This window comes from Nyctereutes procyonoides, unplaced genomic scaffold (genome assembly GCF_905146905.1).
Source record: "Nyctereutes procyonoides isolate TBG_1078 unplaced genomic scaffold, NYPRO_anot_genome, whole genome shotgun sequence".
Classification (NCBI taxonomy): Eukaryota; Metazoa; Chordata; class Mammalia; order Carnivora; family Canidae; genus Nyctereutes; species Nyctereutes procyonoides.
This window is the reverse complement of record NW_026575024.1, coordinates 44,511,310-44,532,667: the sequence shown is the minus strand read 5'-3', so window position 1 is coordinate 44,532,667 and position 21,358 is coordinate 44,511,310. Positions and strand designations below refer to the sequence as shown.

Genomic DNA, 21,358 nt, shown 5'->3' with positions numbered 1-21,358 from the left:
TCTCCCAAATCTGGCGCCCCAACTCAGGAGTGAAGGGAAGGTGCTCTCAGCCCAGAGTTCCACAGGATTACCTTGAGGGTTTATTGGCGGATGGAAGGAAAAGCCCCTGGGAAGGACGGTGAGCTCTGCACATGTTGGATAGCTCTGACAACCTTGGATCTGAACACCTGAATTTGTACACACATGTTCCATTTTCTCCCAGCCTACTGCCCCCAACATTTGTCTCACACGCTTGGTGTGCATTAACCCACAGACTCCTGAAGAGAACTTTGTAATGAAGTCTACACCATCCCCACTTACTCAGTGAAGAAACTGCGGCACAGAAAAGCTAAGTAACTTGCCTCAGCTCGTAAGTGGGAAGGCCAGTGCTCTGGCATTTTCACCATCATGCTGTGTGCCATCTCTCCAGTGTGAGGAGACCATTGAGTGTGTCTGTGTCCCTGACTTAGGGGCTCCAAGTGGAACTTTGCTTCTGAGTTTTCCCTTTTACAACCAAGCTGAGCACTGACAAGTCATTTCTTGGGTTATATCAAGCTCCAGCTGTGGCCCACGACCCCGAAGAAGGGTTCGAGACACTTGGTCCTGAAGATCTGCGGAGCAAGCTATTTTCCAGGCATGACTATCTAAGAATGGCTTTACCTTCTCTGAAGAGCCTCTTGTAACTGCTCAACATCCCCAACAAGACCTGAATCTGCGCAAGTGGGCCTCCCCGTCGGGCTTCCCCTTCTGTCTGGTGTGTGAAAAGGGACTGCTATGAAGAGTACAGGTGTGCGGTCTCAGCTGGGTTCTGGATTGCTTAAGAAGGGTTTACTTGGCATTCTACCTATTGTGCCTCTGTTCTTTATTCTGACAGAGATCCAAGGAGTGGGTTAGGAAATAAAGGTTCTGCCCATTAAAAAAAAAAAAAAAAAAAAAAAGGTGTGCGTATCCCAGGTAGACAGAGGCCAGTGTCTCCCGTTAGCAGCTCCAGATGGAGGAGGGGCTGGTGGCCAGCGGGGAAATGGAAACATGAGCTTTTCTCATTTCCTCTGTTCTTCTCCTCAGAGGCTGTAGGACCTCAGAAATCCTCCTGACACCAGCCCATATCACAGTATCCCAAGAGCCTGCATGTGCTAAATCACTTGACACGTGAATAGCTCTTCAACAACCCTTTCAAGGGGATGAGGGAGGGAGGCAGCAGGCATTCTTTGTAGTTCTGTGCTTGGGGATGTATTTCTGAGAATAGTGCTATCTTGGAGAAAGACTTGCTAATCTTGCCTTTCCACAACAGCTGACTTTGAACCAGAGACACCTCTGAGTATTTTCAGAGCATCAAGAAGACAAAGAGGCAAAAAAGGAGAGTCCAGACACAGAGACTAATCTGCCCTGCTTGGAAATTCACCACGTGACACATAGCAACAAAACATAGCCCGGTTTTATAATTCGGTTCGAAACTTTGAAAGTACTATTCAAAGACATTTGCAAAATTATTCATAATGTCACTGACTATGAGCAAATCAAGAGTTGTATTGGGCAAGAAGTCTGCAGCCTTAATCTGCCTTTCCTCCCTGAGAAACCAGCTCTTTGGCCACACTTCTAGCTCATGGCCATGGAAAACTCTGGATGGGGATCTAGGCGGGATTTGGCTCAGATGATTACTCTGCAACTCTGGTCCCAACTAACTGGTTGTAGAGCTGATGCTGCCAATCGGATCCTGATGTCTTCCATTCTGAGGGGGCGGATGGAGAAAAAGAATAGAGAACACATCTCTGCACCTCTCCCTCTTCTCAGGGACACCAGGTCAACTACGATGCCTAACACTCCCACTCCACTGGCCGAATCAAACAAAATACCCACCGCCTGAGCCAAGAGCTTCCTTCTTTTTAACTTCCTGTCTGCTCAGGTGTTCTGCATCCCTGCTGCACATTCTGAGAGAAATCTCCACTTAATCTGACTTTGTTTTCTTTTTTTTTAAATAAATTTTATTTATTCATGAGAGACAGAGGAGAGAGAGAGAGAGAGAGAGGCAGAGACACAGGCAGAGGGAGAAGCAGGCTCCATGCAGAGAGCCTGACGTGGGACTCGATCCCGGGTCTCCAGGATCAGGCCCTGGGCTGAAAGTGGTGCTAAACCGCTGAGCCACCCAGGCCGCCCCCTGACTTTGTTTTCTTAATGGCAGCAAAACTTGCACCAAACCCCCATGTATTTTCTTTTTTAATTCAAAGAAAACTGAGAAGTGAAACAACAAGGTCAGAGGGTGGTTTAAAATATCCCTTTTCCGCCGGATGATCTAACAAAGGGGGGACCTCAGGCGCCCTGAGCCCTGTGCGCTGTGCTGTGTGTGCCTCCCTGGAGGGCTGGGTGGCACTTCAGCCCCGAGGCGCCCCTGCCAGCTACTTACCTGAAAGTCGTCCACTGAGGGGATGGTTCGATTGGTGGTTCTCCGTTTGTGCCACTGCCTCAGGGTGTCCCTGGTCTCTGAGCTGAGCAGTCGAGCAGCCTGTTCTTCTTGGAAATTCTTTATCAGAGAAAGTGCCCCGTAGGCACTTGTCAAGTAATAACCTCCTAGAAAGGGCAGAAAGAATGAGTTTTCCAGGAGTTCATATGCTGGTGATGACAGGTGAGGACAGCAGAAGCAAGGTCATGCTTCCTATTGTCTTCATATGGGTTTCCCCCTGGGACCAGAAGTTCAAGTCCTTCCTACCTTCCTCCATCCATGCATCTCTTCATCCTATGCATGTACTGGGGACCCCCCCACCCCACCCCACTGCCTGTGCCAGTGCTGGGGGGTGCTGTGGGGCCAGGCTGAGGGCGCCTGTTTTCATGGACGGAATTCCCATTCTACTACTGGGGCAAGACATACAAAATCTCTAGATTATTATTTTAAATTTATTTATTCATGAGAGACACACAGAGAGAGAGGCAGAGACACAGGCAGAGGGAGAAGCAGGCTCCACACGGGGAGTCCGATGCGGGACTTGATCCCGGGTCTCCAGGATCACACCCAGGGCTAAAGGCAGGCACTAAACTGCTGAGCCACCCGGGCTGCCCTTATTTCAGTGCGAATGTGGAAGTGCTTTGTTGGGAAAGATCAGGGCACTAGGTCTGATGGAGGCAAGGAGACGCTGGAGCGTGGTGAGGTCAAGCACTCCAGGCCTGAATCATTTACTGTGGAACAGGAGTCCACACACGTCTTGGCAATATTCACTTTCGGGTTTTCCTTTTAGGAATTCATATATTCTAAGTTTTAAGTAAACTCTACACTTTGAAAGAACTGCACAGGATACAAGTGTGTTTCTTGTATCTTGGGGGCTAATGCAACATGACATTTAGGAAAAAATAATTCACAAGTGACAGAAAGTGAGTGCATTTACGAATGATTTCTTATGTTTAGCGAGTATTAAAAGACTTGCAACACCATAAGATGCCTGTAAGTGGGTTCAGAACTTTGTCCTAAACTATAATTAGATGCCTTTGGTGGAACTTGTAAACGCCACGCTAGTGGACCACGAGGGGGCGCCCCCAATGTTTATTAAAAATTCCCTAATTGGGCTCAGCATATTTTATTATTATTATTTTTAAGATTTATTTATTTATTCATGAGAGACACACAGAGACATAGGCAGAAGGAGAAGCAGGCTCCGATGCAGGACTCGATCTCAGGGCCCTGGGATCACAACTTGAGTCAAAGGCAGATGCTCAACCATCGAACCACCCAGGGGCCTGGGCTTAGCATATTTTAACTTGAGAGACACTTTTGTCAAAATATCTACTGAATTTCTATTGTGAGCCCAAATTTGGTATAGAGCAGAGGGTAGGTTTGTAAGAAACAGAATCTGAGTCCCTGCTTTACAGAAGTTTATGAATTTATTAAAGAAAACAGGTACAGTGGGTTTATTCATGCAGGATTTGAAGTTAGTTGTGGTTAAATGAGTTTTGTTAATGGCCAAAATATTTAGCTGCTAATGTAAGAGTCTGAAGAATTTTCTCTCTGGTCAACAAATGAGAACATTTGAGGTGGTAGGCACCTGGGTGGCTCAGTGGTTGAGCGTCTGTCTTTGGCTCAGGACGTGATCCTGAGGTCCTGGGATCGAATCCTGCATCGGACTTCCTGCAGGAAGCCTGCTTCTCCCTCTGCCTCTGTCTCTGCCTCTCTCTCTCTCTATGTCTCTCATGAATAAATAAATAAAAATCTTAAAAAAAATTTGAGGTGGCAAGTGATCCACCATCTGAGAAATGAGCACAGCCCTCTGCAAACTGCATCGGACATGCAACTTAGAAAGGAACACACCTTTGTGGTTTTCAGGTCACTGACAGAGCTATGGGCGAGTTATGATTTATCATAGCATCATCTAGCCCACTCTGGGCAATACAGGTCCCATGCATACAATGGGATACCTGCTTAGAGTCACCTGCAGAGCTTAATGGCCCAACCATGGGGATGCAAGTTCCTTATGGAACCTCCCACATGTTAGTATAGAATTCTGTATTAATAGCTGATTTTTATTAAATATTTGCCCCATGAACAAATCAGCACATGACTGAGTATGAAATTCAATGGGCAGAATTTAAATGCTACAGAGAGGTTTTCCAGTGCAATCAACAGGGACGTCAGTGTTCAAGAAAGGCTGCGTGGAGGTATTAGTATTGGAACTGGGATTTGAAGGGACCAAATGCAGTCAAGTTTGGGAGGGAGGGTGTTCCCTCTGGAAGTCAAATTTCAGACTCCATAGCTCTGATCTGTTCCGGGCATTAAGGAGAAAGCTTAAAATTCTGGAAGCCCAAAGTTGACCACACTTTGAAACATGTGGATGCAATTAGAGGAAGGGTTACATTTCAGCAAAACTCTAACCCTGCCACAAGAGCCGTGCACTGCAATGACGCCTTTTCTGTAAATGAAACTAGCTGCTTAAACAGCAGAAAAGAGATGCGGGTTGCTGCCCCGAAAAGCAAAGAGGGCTTCGGGCAGGCCGCAGAGGACTGGGCTGGTAACGCACGTCTTCCTCCGGGCCCGGCCTGCGGAGCTTCAGATCCCTGACGGCCGGGCCGGGCCGGGTCTGTAACCGCCGCCAACCTGTCCGCCCGCCATTTGTCCCGAGGCAAGAAGCCAAGGAGCAACACGGTGAGGTGGAGGCAGGCTCTAGCTGAAACGCAAGCTCACCGGCTGCCCCCTACGTTCCCTCTCTGGGTCCTGGTCTTTCTTTCATGCGTGATTCCTGGAGGTGAGGACAGCCACCTGCCCATCTGTCACCAAAACGGTGCCCAGGGCAGTGCCTCGCTCTGGAGGGTCGCTGGGAACGGTGGCAGGAAGTGGCTGTCTCCGTCCCTTTGGCGTCCTTTTTTTTTTTTAATATCTTTGTCATTTATTTTTAAAATCTTATTAAAAATATTAAATAATACAATCTCAGATATGAAAAATTACTGCAGTAAAACAGTTCAGGTGTATTTCCATTGTGCTCCCTTCCTTATTAGGACAGTAAATTGTCCACCTGAAAGAAATGATGGATTGCCCTACTTCTTCCATCTTTACACAAAGCACATGCCCACTGGCTCACCCGGGCTTTCTGAGTAGGTGTTTAACATATATCAGGGACTATGTTTTCTAAAAAATTGCAGCGACATTTGTAAGTCAACCATGGTTTAAATCACATATTTACAAACTGATCAACTCTTTATTATATAAAGACAGGCTAAAATGAAATACATTAAATAATTTCCAGTTGCTGTGAAAAACAAAACAGAAGAAAATAAAACAAGTACACGTAAGCAGGACGTAAGCATGTGTTTGCCTGAAACATACATTGTCAGCAACAGAATGGTCACTTTCTCAGTGAAACTGACATGCCCGTTCCCCAAAGCTCCAAGAGTTTGATGTACTCATTTCTAGAATTAAGCAGGATTAGGGCTCAAAACAGCTAAAACAACGCTCAGATGCATATGAAATAGTAATAAAAATACAACAGAAGAAAGGAGGGACGCCTGGGTGGCTCAGCAGTTGAGCGTCCTTCGGCTCACGGTGTGGTCCGGGGATCTGTGATCTGGCGCCACATCGGGCTCCCTGCATGGGGCCTGCTTCTCCCTCTGCCTGTGTCTCTGCCTCTCTCTCTCTCTCTGTGTCTCTCATGAATAAATAAATAAAATCTTAAAAAAAAAGAACAACAATAGAAGAAAGTAAAGCAGGGCATGGAGACAAACTATGCTTCTATTAGTCGTTGGACAAAACCACAAGCTTTCCCCTCTCCTTTTAAATGCCAAGGCAAAGCAGGCCGGAAAGCTCCAGGCAGGATCTTGGTGGGTCATCATGGAATGTCTGGTTCCAGGGTGGTGAATATTACTGAGGGGAGGGGTAGATGGGGGAGGGGGTAAAGGGATCAAAGAGGTTCATTGATATCTCTTCAGGCTGGAGGGACAGGATGAAAAAATATTCATCACTAATCCTGAGTCAGCGCTATCACTCAAGGGGTGGGAAGGGTATACCTCGTACCTCCGGGGTCTCCAGGGAGGACAGACCCTCTGAAAAAAAAAAAAGCCAAGCACTGAGGACTTAGGGGACTAAGGGACACATTCTAGGGGTAACAATATACTTCAGTCTCCCTCCAGGGAAAATACCAGTGTGATGCATTCCCTGTAGAAGCCTATCAGCACATGGATCTCTCTACTCAAGGCCAGGCTAAAACTCAGCAGAGAAAGGAAAAAAAACAAAAAACAAAAACCCAGTTCTATGCACCAATTCACCACTTAGGGTCCATCTGGGCTCATGAAAATGGATTAACAGGATTCACAATGCAAAGACCCTGATGCGTTCTCCTTTAAAAGGACAGCTCACATAAGAGCCCCAGTTATTTCTGCTTTTCAAGGCTGGGCAACACAATGGCGAACATCCCAATTATTTCCAGGATAAAATACCTAACCGATGTATAAGGAGAAGGAATTTCTGCTAAGACATGTCACGGTCAGGCAGATACAAGGAGACTGAAATGACAAGGTAAGTTGAAAGCAAACTGCTCAGATTGTACTCCACTGCAGTTTTAAGAGTGAGCAGATACAATTATTTAAATAGAAAAGAAAATCAATGCTGTTTTCATCTTGAAAACAACATTTTTTAAACAGATGAAAACAAAAGGCCAGCCTTCGTCCGTCTCACTGGTTGAACAGCAGGATGTTCATCTGGTAGTGAAAATATTCTCTAACAAAAGTTTATACCTCCCTTCTTTCTCAAGGAAACCATTTCTTTTTTAAAATACTCATTTTTTTTTCTATTCAATGGTATTTTTTATCGCAATTAACCATTCTAGGTAAAGTATATTTATGGGTGGGTTCTATTTTTGTGGTTTTCTGACTTTTCCATATTTTCTACAATGAATAGGTATTGCTTTTATAACTAGAAAAAAGCACATTCTTTTAAATCGAAAAAGAAATTAAAAATATGGTTAACCCTTATAATGTCAAAAAGGCACTCACATGACTGTTGGATGGGCACGGGGTTTTATCTTGGGGTGATGAAAATCTCTTATTTATTTGGGGTAAAAGAGAGGTGGTGGACAGCACCAAACTGTGAAGGTACTAAATGCCATTGAATCGTTCACTTTAAAATAGCCAATTTGATGCTATGTCAATTTCACTTCAAGAAAAAAAAGTAAGGGGCACCTGGGTGGCTCAGTTGGTTAAGCATCTGCCCTTGGCCCAGGTCATGATCCCAGGGTCCTGGGATGGAGCCCCACACCAGGTTTCCTGCTCAGTGGGGAGTCTGCTTCTCCTTCTCCCTCTCCCTCTGGCCCTGCCCCCACTCATGCTCTCTCTGAAATAAATAAATAAAATCTTTGAGGAAAAAAAAAGGAAAACAAGATGGAAACAAAACCAAAAAAAGGTACCCCAATTCCTCCCATGTCATCAAGTGATTGTTACCTTCTCCATGTAAGAGTGATGGGTCTAAGAGCTCCATCATGTACTCAATTTCAGTGTCCAGTTCCAACATGTCACACTGAGCTATGACGTAGGTCAGGACTGGTAAAAAATCATCAGCTCCATACATCCTCCCTGGGATCAGAAGAAAGGGGAAGATGGGAATATTTTTACCAGCACTTCTTTCTTTCATATCCCACGCATACTGCTTTTATTAGATAGCTAGGAGTCATCTGGGGAAATGTGCTATTCATAAACAGAGGTGGGTGTTTCTGGAATCCTAAGCAGCCTGTGACCCTCCGGGCTGCTCATGTCAGAGACCAACCCAAACTACAATTTCAGAATGAAATGTCTATGAGTCAATGAATACATGAAAGATTTTCTCCATGCTTTCATGATATGCATCAGGTTATACAACAGAACAGAGTACTTGCAAAGAGTTTAACTTTCAGCAAGTAATATCATAAAGCATTTACTAAGTATCCACTTATTACCTTAGTCCCTTGTGAATTCTAATGTGTTCCCTACTGCTTTCTTTTTTTTTTTTTCCCCTTCTGGTTTCTGTGGAAATTAATCATCAGCATGCTCAGACCAGGAAAAACTTTGCTCTGTGTTCAATGTGAGCACACAGTTAATTTATTTAAATGTGCAAATTCAGTATATGTCGAATAGATTACATATGATTAATATGACAAAAAATTTTTAGGCCTTATTGCTACTTTTCATTACATAAGTGAGTTTTTAGTTTGGGGTGACTGTGCCACCCCCAACCCCCACCCAGGGGAATTTGGCATTGTCTGGAGACATTTTTCACTGTCATGACTAGAGGGTGGGGTGCAAATGACATCCAGGATGCCAATAAACTCCAAACAGGAAGCAGCCCCCCCCACAACAGAGAATTATCCATTTTAAATGTCATTAGTGCTAAGGTTGAAAAACTGTGCATCAGAAGAACATAATCCTATGCAGACACCATTTTAGAATGTATGTCAATGCTTGTCTGCACTACAGAAACTATACTTCTTGTATGTGAAATATGTTTGCAAATTTCAGAGGTGATGTTCATACGCTGTCATGACCAGCTCAAGAGCTCACAGTTTAATGTCTTTGCCCAACAACGTGCAAAGGGCACACACATTCCTGTCTACCCAAGTGGAGGTTAATCAGCCTGTGTATTCTGTTGCTTCTCCATGAGGAAAAGTTGATCAAAGGCTCACTGAAACCTACAAAGGTCCCAATCACTAGCTACGAATCACAGTCACTCGTGGATTTCATAAGAAGCAGAACTGAGGAAATAGGAGGACTTACTTTTGAACCATGTGATTCTTTTGCGAATTCAATTACATTGCTTCAGCTTGTAGCAAAAACGGGAGAACCAATGACATAGTTGTAATGAAGCCACATCATTACTGAATGCTCTGTTTGACACATGCTGGACCTAGATTATCTACACAAACCATCACTGGCCAGAATGTAGTAATAACTGCTGATATTTCCATCATGCTTGGGGCTATGCCTGCATTGCCTCATCTAATCCCCACCTTATAAAGGACAGGGTCAGTTTCAACAACAGTTGAAACTTCTTTCAACTTCAGTTTAGAAGTAGATCAAGGTTGCCAAAGCCCCATAGGTAATGAATTCATTCACAGAGGGAGGATATGAATTCAGTCTCCAGAAACTGAATCTGTATCTACTGCCCTGAACTAAATCTTTCATCAACCGGTATCATAAAATAATCTTATTGCCTCAATTGCTTACTTTTCTTGGTGTTACCAACCTGTTACAAGTGACCGATTTGCCAGATACTAGTGTTAACACTTGTATTTTTGTGAGCTGCTTGGTGAAACCAAGAGATTGAAACAAAGAGAAATCCGGAATCGAAAAGCCTGATGTGTCACCAGCCATGTCACCAGCCACGTCCCCTGGCCCCGGTGGGATGTGCAAGGAGCTTGGACTTTGGGTAATCTCACCTGAGTTGTTCTCCATGACAGTATAAATAAGCTTGCAGACCCTCAGCAGCAGCATGACTTTCTTTTCCGGTGAATACATCTTCTGCATGGTCATGAACTTGACTTTGATTTTCTCCACGTCCACAAAGTCAGGAGTTGGGGCGAAGACCCCCAGCTCCTGGGGGTTCCTCTGCCGCACAAGCTGCAGGTTCTCCTTGAGCTGTTTCCACGAGCCGTCGGCCATGTGGAAGTCCCTCAGCATGGCCTCCACGTGCCCTTTCAGGGGCTTTAAGATGCACTTGTGCATGGCTTTTTCCAGCACCACATCTGTCAAAGAAAGTGCAGCTACTGTGACCCTTGTCTGAAGGAAGAAGAAACCCGAGGTCTGCTTTCTCAGAATAGACAGCTGCAATTCTGTACTGGCTACAGGGCGGACAGGTTATGACTTCACACCCGCCCAACCAGCAAAACCTAGCAGCCCCACACTCCTCACACTCCAACACGTTTTTCGGTAAAGCCAAGGAAAATGAGTCTTCCCTAATAAATTCTTACAGTTCCTTTTGCAGTCAATACAATGAAATTGATTTGTTTGAACTACTTTTATGCCCCCTGGCCCATGCGCACAGGTGAATATTCTAAAAGGCATTCTTTTGACCCAGTCCCTCCACTGATCATCCAGTTGACAGGTAAGTAAATATTTTATTTTATTTTACTTTTTAAAAGATTTTGTTTATTCACAAGAGACAGAGACAGAGAGAGAGGGAGTTAAAGGCAGAGACATAGGCAGAGGGAGAAGCAGGCTTCCTGTGGGGAGCCTGATGCAGGACTTGATCCCAGGACCCCAGGTTCATGGCCTGAGCTGAAGACAGATGCTTAACCACTGAGCCACGCAGGTGTCCCAAATATGTTAAAGGGGAGATTTGCTAATTGGGAAGAGTCAAGATTTCTTCAAATATTTCCAGAGAAGATAAATTCACCTAAATACACATGTTATCTTAGATTGAAGTCTGGACCCAAAATTCTTTATTTTGTTTGCTATAAAGAGCATCAGTAGGACATTGGATGAGATTTGAATGAAGTCTGCAGTTAAGTACTAGTGTGAACACTTTATCTGTTAATTTGTAACAAGATGTCTCTGTTTTTGTTTAGGGCTAAAGGGACACAATGTCTGCAATAGTTAAAAAAAAAGAAGGGTGTCTGTGTGTGTGTGTGTGCCCAAGCCTGTGCAGGTGTGTGTGTGTGTGTGTGTGTGTGTGTGTGTGTGTGTAAGCAAACAGAAAGGAGAAGAATGAAACATGACAAAGGACTAACATTCAGGGAATGGGGGTAAAGGGTAGACACGATTGCAACTTTTCTGTATGTCTGAAATGATTTCAAAATAAAAATTTAAAAAATTTTGAAATGCGTTTCTGGTCAGAGTTTGGAAATACCTGTAGGTGTGGAAGGCATTATTTTTCCTTCTTTCTTTGAATGGTTGCCCAATGAAGTAGCTTTCTTGGCCGACAGTAATGTGACCATAAAATCTGGAGATCCAGACCCAAGAAGACTTAATAACAATCTCTCTGCTTTTTCAACATCAGCTTTCCAATCTCAAATGTTTGCATGTCCTCATCAAAGCTACCTGGGTAGCCAGACCTCATCTCTGAGACTTTAATGTGATTCCCTTTTAGAAGCCCATCGATCTACTTCCTTATAAACGTGGAAATAGTTGAATTATCTCTCTGGCCTTGGGAATTCCTGACCCTGGATCAGATCACATTGCATCCAAATTACCACCTATTATTAGAAGGTCGGGAACAAAGAGAAATCTAAGCCAGATGCACAAACACCAAAAATGATTTTCCCATAACCGAGAGTTAAAACTCATGCCAAAGTTAATGCTGACAATGATTTGCTTCTCCAGCCCAACTTTGTTTTTTTTCCTTCCCCTCCATCTATCCAGGAGAACTCTGCTTAAATTTAGAGCTTTCTATAACTAAGAAGTCAAGGTCGAAGAAAAAGAGGTTATAGAGGAAGAAGAAAAATAGAACATTTTCATTTGATATCTGGCATTGAAACAAACTACTTGGTCTACACTGGTTCTGTTGTGTTAATAAAACTGTGTGATGTTTTAGCATTTTTGACTTTACCCTAAGTGATCATTACATTGAAAAGCCAGTAATAGCAATTGACACCTGAGCATTCAGCTGGGGTAGGCTCTATGTGCTTTACTTTATTAGCTCATCTAATTCTTACAGCAATTCTTTTATTTTTGCATAATACTATTGTTTTACAACTGAGGAAGCAGAGATTTGGAGATATCTAATGGCTTGCTTGAGGCTGCACAAGTATTTTAAACAATCACGTTGCTTTCCAAAGTAAATCACCTCTTAATTCTCAAGTTCAGGTTGCTTTATAAACATTTGCCGGTTTTTACACTCTATCTCAAGGTTACACAAGCACCATTCATGTTAAGTGACCACTACCCTGTTAGAATGAGGTCACGGGGGGGGGGTAGAAGTCACGCTCATCATTAATTAGGACTGTACATGAACATGGATATAGCGGCATGATTCATGATAGCCCCAAACTGGAAACCATCCAAAGGCCCATCTCAATGGAATGGAGACAAGGATATCTTCGTAGAATGGAATTCAGACAATGGAAGATTTATTCCATGAAAAACAGCACACTGCTTCTCCAGATACAGCTGGATGAATCTCACAGATGGAACACTGTGTGAAAGAAGCCTGGCATAAAAGAGTATCTCCTTTAGCATTTCATTTATATAAAATTCAAAAGCAGGCACAACTGAATCTATGATGACAGAAGTCAGGATGGCAGTACCCCTAGGAATAAATGAGGCTGTGGGAGGACCCTTCTGGGGAGATGGAGATGTTCTGTATCTGGATCTGGGTGGGGGCTACATGTATGTGCTCATTCGTGAAGATCTGCCAGGCTGAGCAGTTAAGATCTGCACATTTTATGAATGCAAGCTACAATAATCATGTTTAAATCAAGCCGACAGAAAACAACTGGAGATCAGCTTGAGGTTTTCACCTTGACCCCCAAGGGCAAATTTTAACTTCAAGGAGAGCCTGGTCACCTCAGAGCCAGAGCACTAACCTGAATCATCTACATAAGGTTTTGTGCTGCTCCTGGGGACCCTCATGCAACTCATCTTTGACACCAGGGAAGGGACACTGGTCTTTGTGCTACAGACTCCCACCCTCAGGAATGATGCTGTGGAAATCTTTTGATAGGACAGTTAAAACCTGCGATCCACTGCCAGATCCACTCTTAAAATTCAAAATAGAAAAAAAAAAAGACCAGTGTTAGATGGTTTTTTTTCTTTAAAGTATACTTTTTAAAGGTCATAATTTAGAAATAAGACTGGTCTCTTTTACATTCTTTTCCAGGACTCTACTCCTTACTCCTGCCCTGTTAGCTGAATGACCAAAACTGGAAGCACATTTTCTGAAAACATTCATATAGATCCTATGGATTGTTTCCGACGGTAAAAAGCATGGCCAGAGGCGTCGCTGCTCCCTGCCTTGAGGAGACCCGGCGCTGTCATCTACAGGAAGCCTTCCCCTGGGCCCGCCAGCGCTGTGAAGCCGTCCCTCCCCGGCTGGGAATGGGAGACAGACGCTCTGTCTCTGTGGCTTCACTCTGAGGATCAGCTGATCAGCCAATCGCAAGAGAAGGTCAGAGTTCCGGCAGGGAACCGCCACAAGATTGGCTCATGCGTCAGCTTGGTGTGAGTCCTTTCTGCTTCCCCACTGCGGGAGGCGAAGGTTAGGGTGAGGTGCCCAGAAGGCACGCCTCACAAAGAACCGGGCAACAGGAGGCCTGGCAGCCAGCCGGGCTCTATCTTCCTAAGTGGCTTCGGCCAAGTCGCTTCACCTCTGTCATTGCCTCGAACTTCTGAACTGCCATCTGACTCACTGCCCAAAGGAAGGCGAGACAGAACCAGGACCCTTAATGATTGCCAGACCAAAACAGAATCATAATTGACATTCTCCAGGAGATTCTAACAGTACCCAGAATCTAAACGACCTAATGTTCAAAATGTACAGGCTGCAACCTAAAGTTAGTTGACAAAGATAAAAGAGGAGGTCCCATGGCCTCTTGGTTTGGTTGAGTTCTGACATTCTGGGTATTTATTTTTTCTAATAGGAAAGATAAATTGCAGCTCATGTTTGAGATTTCACATTGTGAAGTTGTACATGTGTAATTGCTACAATGTATCAGGCTCCGCCCCTGCAGTTCTTCAAGGGGATGGCACTGGTGGGCCCCCACTGTACGTTAGCCCTCGCTGTGCAGATAGATGCACACGCAGCTTAGAAGTCAAATGGCTCCCCGGGTGGGTGATGGAGACGAACTGCAAGCCGGTGGCTGCTGCCAACAAGTCAGGTGGCACCATGGGCCTCCCTTGTACCAGCACAGTGAAACAAGTTCAGTATTTTCTTTTTGTGCTAACCCATCTTCCTTTGGGTGCTTAATTGGATTCAGGATTATTACTGACATTGCCGGTGTTCATTCAGCTTCCTAGCACTATTACATACTTTACACAGATTTAGGATTTAAACAACCCTTCAGCTGAAACGAGTACATAACCCCTATTTGTTTTAGCTTGGGTTCTCCGGAAGCCAACCTTGAGAAGAGGACTCAAGTGTGAGTGGTTCATTTGGGAGGTGATCCTGGGAAGCGCTGTTAGCACGTGAGGGGAGTGAGATGGGACACAGGCAGCCAATGCCACATGCTTTATTAAGCCAGTTAGTATTGGGGGCAGCCGGAGCTTACCCAGCTCACCCTGAGGGAGGTCCAAGACACAGGGTAGAGCGTGCCTCAGGGCTGTCCCACCAGAGGGGAGGCAGCTGGGGTATTTATACACCTGCTCCCTTCAGGCTCCGTGGGAGTGAAGGGGGCATTAATCTCCCAGCTGTTTCACCTGCCTGGGACAAGAGTTCTGGTGGCGTGAGAAAGTGTCAGGCAAGATGTCGGAGGCCCTGGCAGTTGGCAATCGAACAGGTAAGTGGGTGTCAGGGAGGCAGGCACAACAGTGTCTAGTTCATGTTACATGTGAAGAAATGGAGGCACAGAGATGTTAGGACACATGACCAAACACACACAGCTCATCATCAGCAGAACTGGGACTGCAAACCCAACAGTCTCACCTAAGCATGTACTCTGAAACACCACACACTTCTGCCCTCAGCTGAGAAATTTATCCGTTCTGTCTTAGCAGAGCTGGGATGTGACACCCAGGCAGCCACAAGAGAACTTTGCTAATCCTCTGTACACACTACTCCTAAAAAGTGGACCACATGGTGCTCAAGTGGCTCTCAGGTTCCATGTGAAGAACAAATGAGCCCTTTTCTACTCTGTAGCCTTGAGGTAAGAAGATGACCTTTCCAAGCCTCAGCTTCCTCATCTATAAAATGGGATCACTTACAGCTCCCCAGTGGGATTGTTGGCTGGAAGGGTGAGATCCCACAGGGTGAGCACTTCATATGCATCTGTCGCCTTGTAAATGGCAAGAATCACTGGCTTCCTGTTATTTTTGAATGCGAGGTGTATATCTTGGGATTGGGATTCCAGGTTTTTTAATGATTCAGGTCTGTTTGGTTTTGTTTTCTTCTGTGTTAACTGTGGTTTACTAGGTTTGAAATGGGAACTGAAAGCACTGATGAATTAATCGAAAAGCTGCCTGGCTTTCTGTACGTTGTTCTTTCTCTCATGCCCTCTTACTCTTCCTCAGCCCTTTACACCCCCAGAGACATACAAAGGCAGACGATGTGCAGTCTGGCTCCCCTGCCTGCCCTGAGCTTGCCTGTTTTGTCACAGTCTCACTCTGTCCCCTGTCTAACAGCTTAGACTCACAGACAAGCTGAGCACCTTGGGCAGTGGTTGTCTCTCAGAGGAAGTTAGAGTTGGAGAGCCCCCAGCCCCATTTCGGATGAGCAAGTGTGAGAGATGAAGGGTGGATTCGGTTCATTGCTGACAGTTTTTGATCTACTCATTGGGAAGGCCGGGTCACACTGCTGTGCTGCTGTGTCTGTCTACCCCATGCCCCTGGCCTCCCGGTTTGTTGCACTGGCCTGCAGGTGTTTATGGCTGGCATCTGATTCAATTGGTTGGTACCTGGGCTACAGAGATCATTAAAGAGTTCAATCTTTACCTGGAGTGATTTTTCTAAAATGCTTTCTACCACCCTGAAGACTCAGCTTCTGGGGGTGCAGCCCTGCTTTGCCTTTCCTTCTTTGCTCCATATCCTCCTGAAGAAGCAACCCACATTCTCACTGAAGGCAACAGTGTTGCAGCCCATCTGTACCTCTGCACCTTTCCACATGCTGTTCCCTGCAGCTGGTGAGCTCCTTGCCTTTACCAACATAGATTCCCACGCAGCCTTGCCTGTCTGCCTCCTCCCTGCTCCCTGGGTTCTTGGTGTTCTCTGAGGCCTCTGCCATGGCATAGAGCAAACTAGACCTCTCTGCTCTGAGCACCAGACTTGGGGGCAGTCACGTGAGCCAGCTGCAGTCCCCGGCGGGAGGCCTACAGGTAGCAGGTGCTCCGAAAGTGACTTTTGAGTTGAACTGAAAACCCTTCTGGAATGTCCCTACATGAAAATTGTGTTTCTTCTCCTTACCTCTGCAGAATACAGGAGGCGGCACTCTGGCAATGAAGCCATCCCCCAGCTGTGGGGCAGTCGGCTCCATCCCTACGCAGCTTCCTATCACCCTGCAGGGATGTCCTGTAACCTGAGTTTTGCTTTAAGTTTTGTAAGTAATGCAAGCTTTGGCCCACAAATAACCAAGGGTGCTTTCTCATTTCAAGGAAAATCCCACCCAAAATAAAGATACCAAGCGCTGGGTGGTGACTCGTTTACTTTTTTGTTCATTTTGGTGTGCTTCAAGAAAAGGAGTTATGGAAAGTATAGGTTATGTTCATGTCATTGTTCATGTATGGAATCTGTTGGCCTGATTTCAGGACCTTCTTAGCAAAAGGACAGTAAAACCAAAAAGGACAGTGGAGGGGGCACCTGGGTGGCTCAGGAGGTTAAGCGTCTGACTCCTGGTTTGGGCTCGGGTCATGATCTCGGGGTCCTGGGATCAAGCCCCACATCGGGCTTCATGCACAGCAGGGAGTCTGCTGGAGATTCTCTCTCCTCCATCTCCCTCTACTCCTTCTCTCTCTCTCTCAAATAAATTAATATATTTTTAAAAACCTCAAAGCACTGGAGAAGCACCTAATCTTCCTTACAGAAAAATTTTAAATAATTTATGTAGCTCCTCTGGCCTCGGGGAGGTGAGGCTGAATTCTAGCCTCACCCCTCGGTTGTGGGCAGTGCTTAGTGTACTGCTCCTGCAGAACAGAGAATGGAGGGGGTGGAGGGAAGGGCCAGCATTTAAAGTTGTTAAATTCAGGGTAACAACATCAATGATAAGCCTCTGGAGAGCAGGTCCCCTCTGCTATGGTGACCTCCCCAGCACACTCTTCCTCCCTCCTCATTAAACAGCCCCGAAAGGCAGTGGAGCTGCCCTGGGTGGTGTGAAAAGTGAAAAGCCCGCTACATGATTTGGTTCAGTCCCATTTGTACCCTGGCGTGACCTCGCTAAGCTTTTGTTTCCTCATCTCTAAAAATGAGGATAATGGGACCCCCCCCCCAAGGCATTAAGGGGATTTAAGGGGATTCAATGCATAAAATTGCTCCATAAACCATCAAGAACCACACACCAGTGAGGGATTATGGGGGCTTTCACTTGCTTCTATTAAAAACACAGTATGCATTTAACACATACTCTTGGATCTGACAGAGGGAGCAGGCTATGACTTCTGGTTTCTAAAAGAAGCCTCCAAGTCTGGCCAGTAAGGGAGAGTCTCCAAAGTGGACACTGTCCCTAGAGGTCAGGTGAGGGGTGCTCCTGCCCTGGCCTGTAGACAGACAGGGGGAGCAAGGCGAGCCTGGGGTGTCCCTGGATGGTGAGGGCTCCATCTATTGGTAAGACAGCCCATTGGGGCCATTCTGTTGGCAAGAGTGGAGTAGCAGAAGACGTGTCCAACTCTTAAAGGTTCTGATGCCTCCATTTCAATTAGCACAGCCTTTCAAGTGTCCCCTTGCTCACGCTCTCAACTGCTGTGAGATTCCTCTTTTGCCTGGTGATGTTTCCTGCCTGGGGTGGGGGCTGACCTCTCTCTTGAGATGGAAGATTCTCAGGATATACTCAAAAAACACTCTAGTGCAGACATCTCTATGAGCCTTATTTTATGATGCCATCTCAGTCCTCACCTCGTTAACAAGGGCTCTCTTACTCTGAATTTCTGAGCTACCCACTTCCTTGCACAGAGTATCATGGAGTCAGGGACTCCTAACTTAACCTTAACTCCAAGGTGACTTTTCTTTTAGTTGACAGAATTAACCCAATTTTTGATGCCCTAAAGTAAAAACTGTACAAGAAATGATGCCCCATAGGAAAAAAGAGGTGCTTCCTGGGGTCTTCTATTTAAATTAATTTTCAAAACTAATGTAGGCGTTTTTATCTTGCAAGAGGTCAATCTTTCTCCTTTCTGCCTTTTGCTAACTGTACAAGGACATTCCTTCCTTGCAGGTGTTATGGTCACATGGTCTAGATCAAAAGTCAGATTCAAGGTTCTAATCTCCACTTGGCACTAACATGCTGTTCTGGTCACATCTCTCAGAATGACCTTTAATCTAAGAAAGAGCAGATAATAAATAATTCAAGGGCTTGAACCAAATGGTGAATAAAAATGAAAAAGCAAGTCACACTCACTAGATATTGAAACTTGAGGCAGCTTTATGAAGCAAAGTAGCTGTAATTGCTTAACTCCTAGACAATCACTTTAAAACCCCTTTCTCATTCATGTTACACCCTCTGCAGTCTAACCACTTTTCATTATTGTTTCGGTATAAAAAAAATCACATGAATACGAATTGAGCTTAAAGATACTTTTTCTTTAAATAATTAAAATGTTCTTCAGAGAGAATACATGTGTTAGTATATAGCAATTAAAGCAGAACACTATTGGTTGCTTTTGGTTTTGTTTTGTTTTGTTTTTGCTCTTGGCTTTTAGGAATACAAACACTTGGCTCTTTTTATTGTTGATAGTCTGTGGGGGAAAGTTTGAATGAAATAGAAAATTTGGAAAAAAAAAGAAATAGAAAATTTGGGATTACCAAGATTTTTGGAGTTGGAGAAATTTTGTTTTTCTTGAAACAAACTTGAAAACAGAGGGATTTCCCAAGATTAACATCAGATCAGAAATAAAGATTCTTTTGCTTGAATAAAATCAAAATACTAACCTCAAAAATGAAACCAATTCTACTGAGCAGAGATTTTCATGATCAGAAATCTTGAACTAATCTGTCCTATTGGTTGAAAAGGCCTGGAGCAAAACTGGTATGATGTGTAAGCTCACCAGTGAGGAACTCATGATGAAATAATGAGTAATGTCACACCTGATCTCTACTTTATAGGGTGGGACACACCAGTAATGAGTATACCTCACTGTCGATGAAGTTACTGATCCCGAAACTTTTGAGTAGGACCTGAAAGTGTGTACAGTTTTGTCAAACCATCTGTTTGTCTTTTCATGTACCACTTTGTAGGGTGTGGGGTAAGGGGATGAGTGGAGAGCAATCAAGAAGGGAAACGATATGTGGTCCTGGAATGAACAGGGAGCTGAGTTACCCGGGAACTCACCATGTCTCATCCCCACTGGCTTCATCATTCCCCAACCAGGAAAGTGAAGCTGATGTCAGTTAACTAATATTTATTCAAGACCCTCTACATGGCAGAGCTTTTGGGTGACAATGCTTTAAAAAGTAGTCTCAACAGAATGTAAATTCTCCATACTAGGACACAACCACTTAGAATGGTAGTTTTTTATTTCTGAGGTTGGCTATTTATCATTTTATACTCACCTAGAAAGTGCTGATCTGGGATCCCTGGGTGGCGCAGCGGTTTGGCGCCTGCCTTTGGCCCAGGGCGCGATCCTGGAGACCCGGGATCGAATCCCACATCGGGCTCCCGGTGCATGGAGCCTGCTTCTCTCTCTGCCTATGTCTCTGCCTCTCTCTCTTTCTCTCTCTGTGACTATCATAAATAAAAATTAAAAAAAAAAAAAAGAAAGTGCTGATCTAATTGGTTGTGACAAGAGTACATGGATGAAGTGGCAGTGAGTAGGAGCTGCTTGGTGTTTTCATTGGCTCTCCTCTAGATCACTGAAGAAGACAAATGAGCACCACCTCCATATACTAAATATATACACAATACATTCATAAGGTCGTTTTTCACATATGAATGACAGCTCTAATTCTACATGGGTTAAGCCAGTGAAATGCTTCCTCCATTTGCCATGATTTCAGGATGGACATTCTGTATCTGCAGGCTTTAAATGTAAACTCTCACCTCCTTTTGCAGAGCTATTACCTTCAGAAGTTGTGGGAGAGGAGGACAGGACTAGACTGGCATTCTTGAAAGGCTGTAGGAGCATTAGCAGACACCTGTTCCAAAGGAACTTGAGTCTTGGTATTCCGGAGATGGCATTCAAAGTGAATCCATTTGGAGTGAATACATTAAAAGTTAATTACTTCCTCCAGGAAGTAAGAAATGGTGGGCATGAGCAAACAACTGAGAAAAGATCTGGGTTGACTCCAAGCTCCCCTATGTATCAGCCGTGAAACCCTCTACAAGTCAGTTTTTATATCATGGCCTCTGTTCTTGAATTTTCAAAATATGAACAATATCTACATAAATTTACCAACCTTGTGTCGGTTATGAGGCTCAAAGGAGTGACTATATGAACAAGTCTACAGTAAACTAGTGAGCACTTCACTTATGAATATGTAAAACAGCCAATTAGACTAAGTCCAGTTTTTTGTCGGAGTCCTAATCGAGTGACTTACACATTGAAGGGGATCACCTTTCTGATCATTAGGGTCACCTCTTTCTCTCCATTTGGCCAAGTGTTGAGTTTCTCAGGTTGACCTCTGCTCTGGTTCACCTTCTTAATTTCCTTTTTTTTTTAAAAAAAAAAAAAAAGATTTTATTTATTTATTTATGAGAGACACACACAGAGAGAGGGAGGTAGAGACATAGGCAGAGGGAAAAGCAGGCTCCATGCAGGGAGCCTGACTTGGGACTCGATCCCAGGTCTCCAGGATCAGGCCCTGGGCTGAAGGCGGCCCTAAACCGCTGAGCCAGCCAGGCTGCTCCACCTTCTTAATTTCAAAAGGCCAGCACACTCACTATACCTTCAACACAGAGTGATGCTTTCACTGGAGGCATGGAGGTGCCCGCTTTAATGCGGAAGTTTAAAAACCAAAACAAGGCAATAAAAAAGCGAGGCAATGCCTAGTTGGCCACACCCACATCTCCATGCAAAAATTTAGTCTGAGCTGTCTCAACAAAGGGTGAGCCTCCTCTCCCACATGCCGCACCTACTAGGTCCTCGCTGGTGAATCCCGGCTCCTATTAGAGGCTCCATATGTGTCAACGTCCCTCCTTGTCATTGACCTTAGATTT

The 21,358-nt window shown here is 44.7% G+C and overlaps 1 protein-coding gene across 9 annotated transcripts in view; it reads right to left on the bottom strand.

Moving 5' to 3' along the window:
• Positions 1-21,358, bottom strand: part of RIN2 (Ras and Rab interactor 2) — a 213,502-nt gene that overhangs the window by 2,733 nt on the left and 189,411 nt on the right. For all 9 annotated transcript variants that reach the window (XM_055344961.1, XM_055344968.1, XM_055345003.1 and 6 more), the window contains 3 exons: positions 9,852-10,157; positions 7,885-8,016; positions 2,381-2,544 (listed from right to left, as the gene is read on the bottom strand). In XM_055344961.1, the coding sequence (XP_055200936.1) occupies positions 2,381-2,544; positions 7,885-8,016; positions 9,852-10,157 (602 nt within the window). The remainder of the gene's footprint in view (positions 1-2,380; positions 2,545-7,884; positions 8,017-9,851; positions 10,158-21,358) is intronic.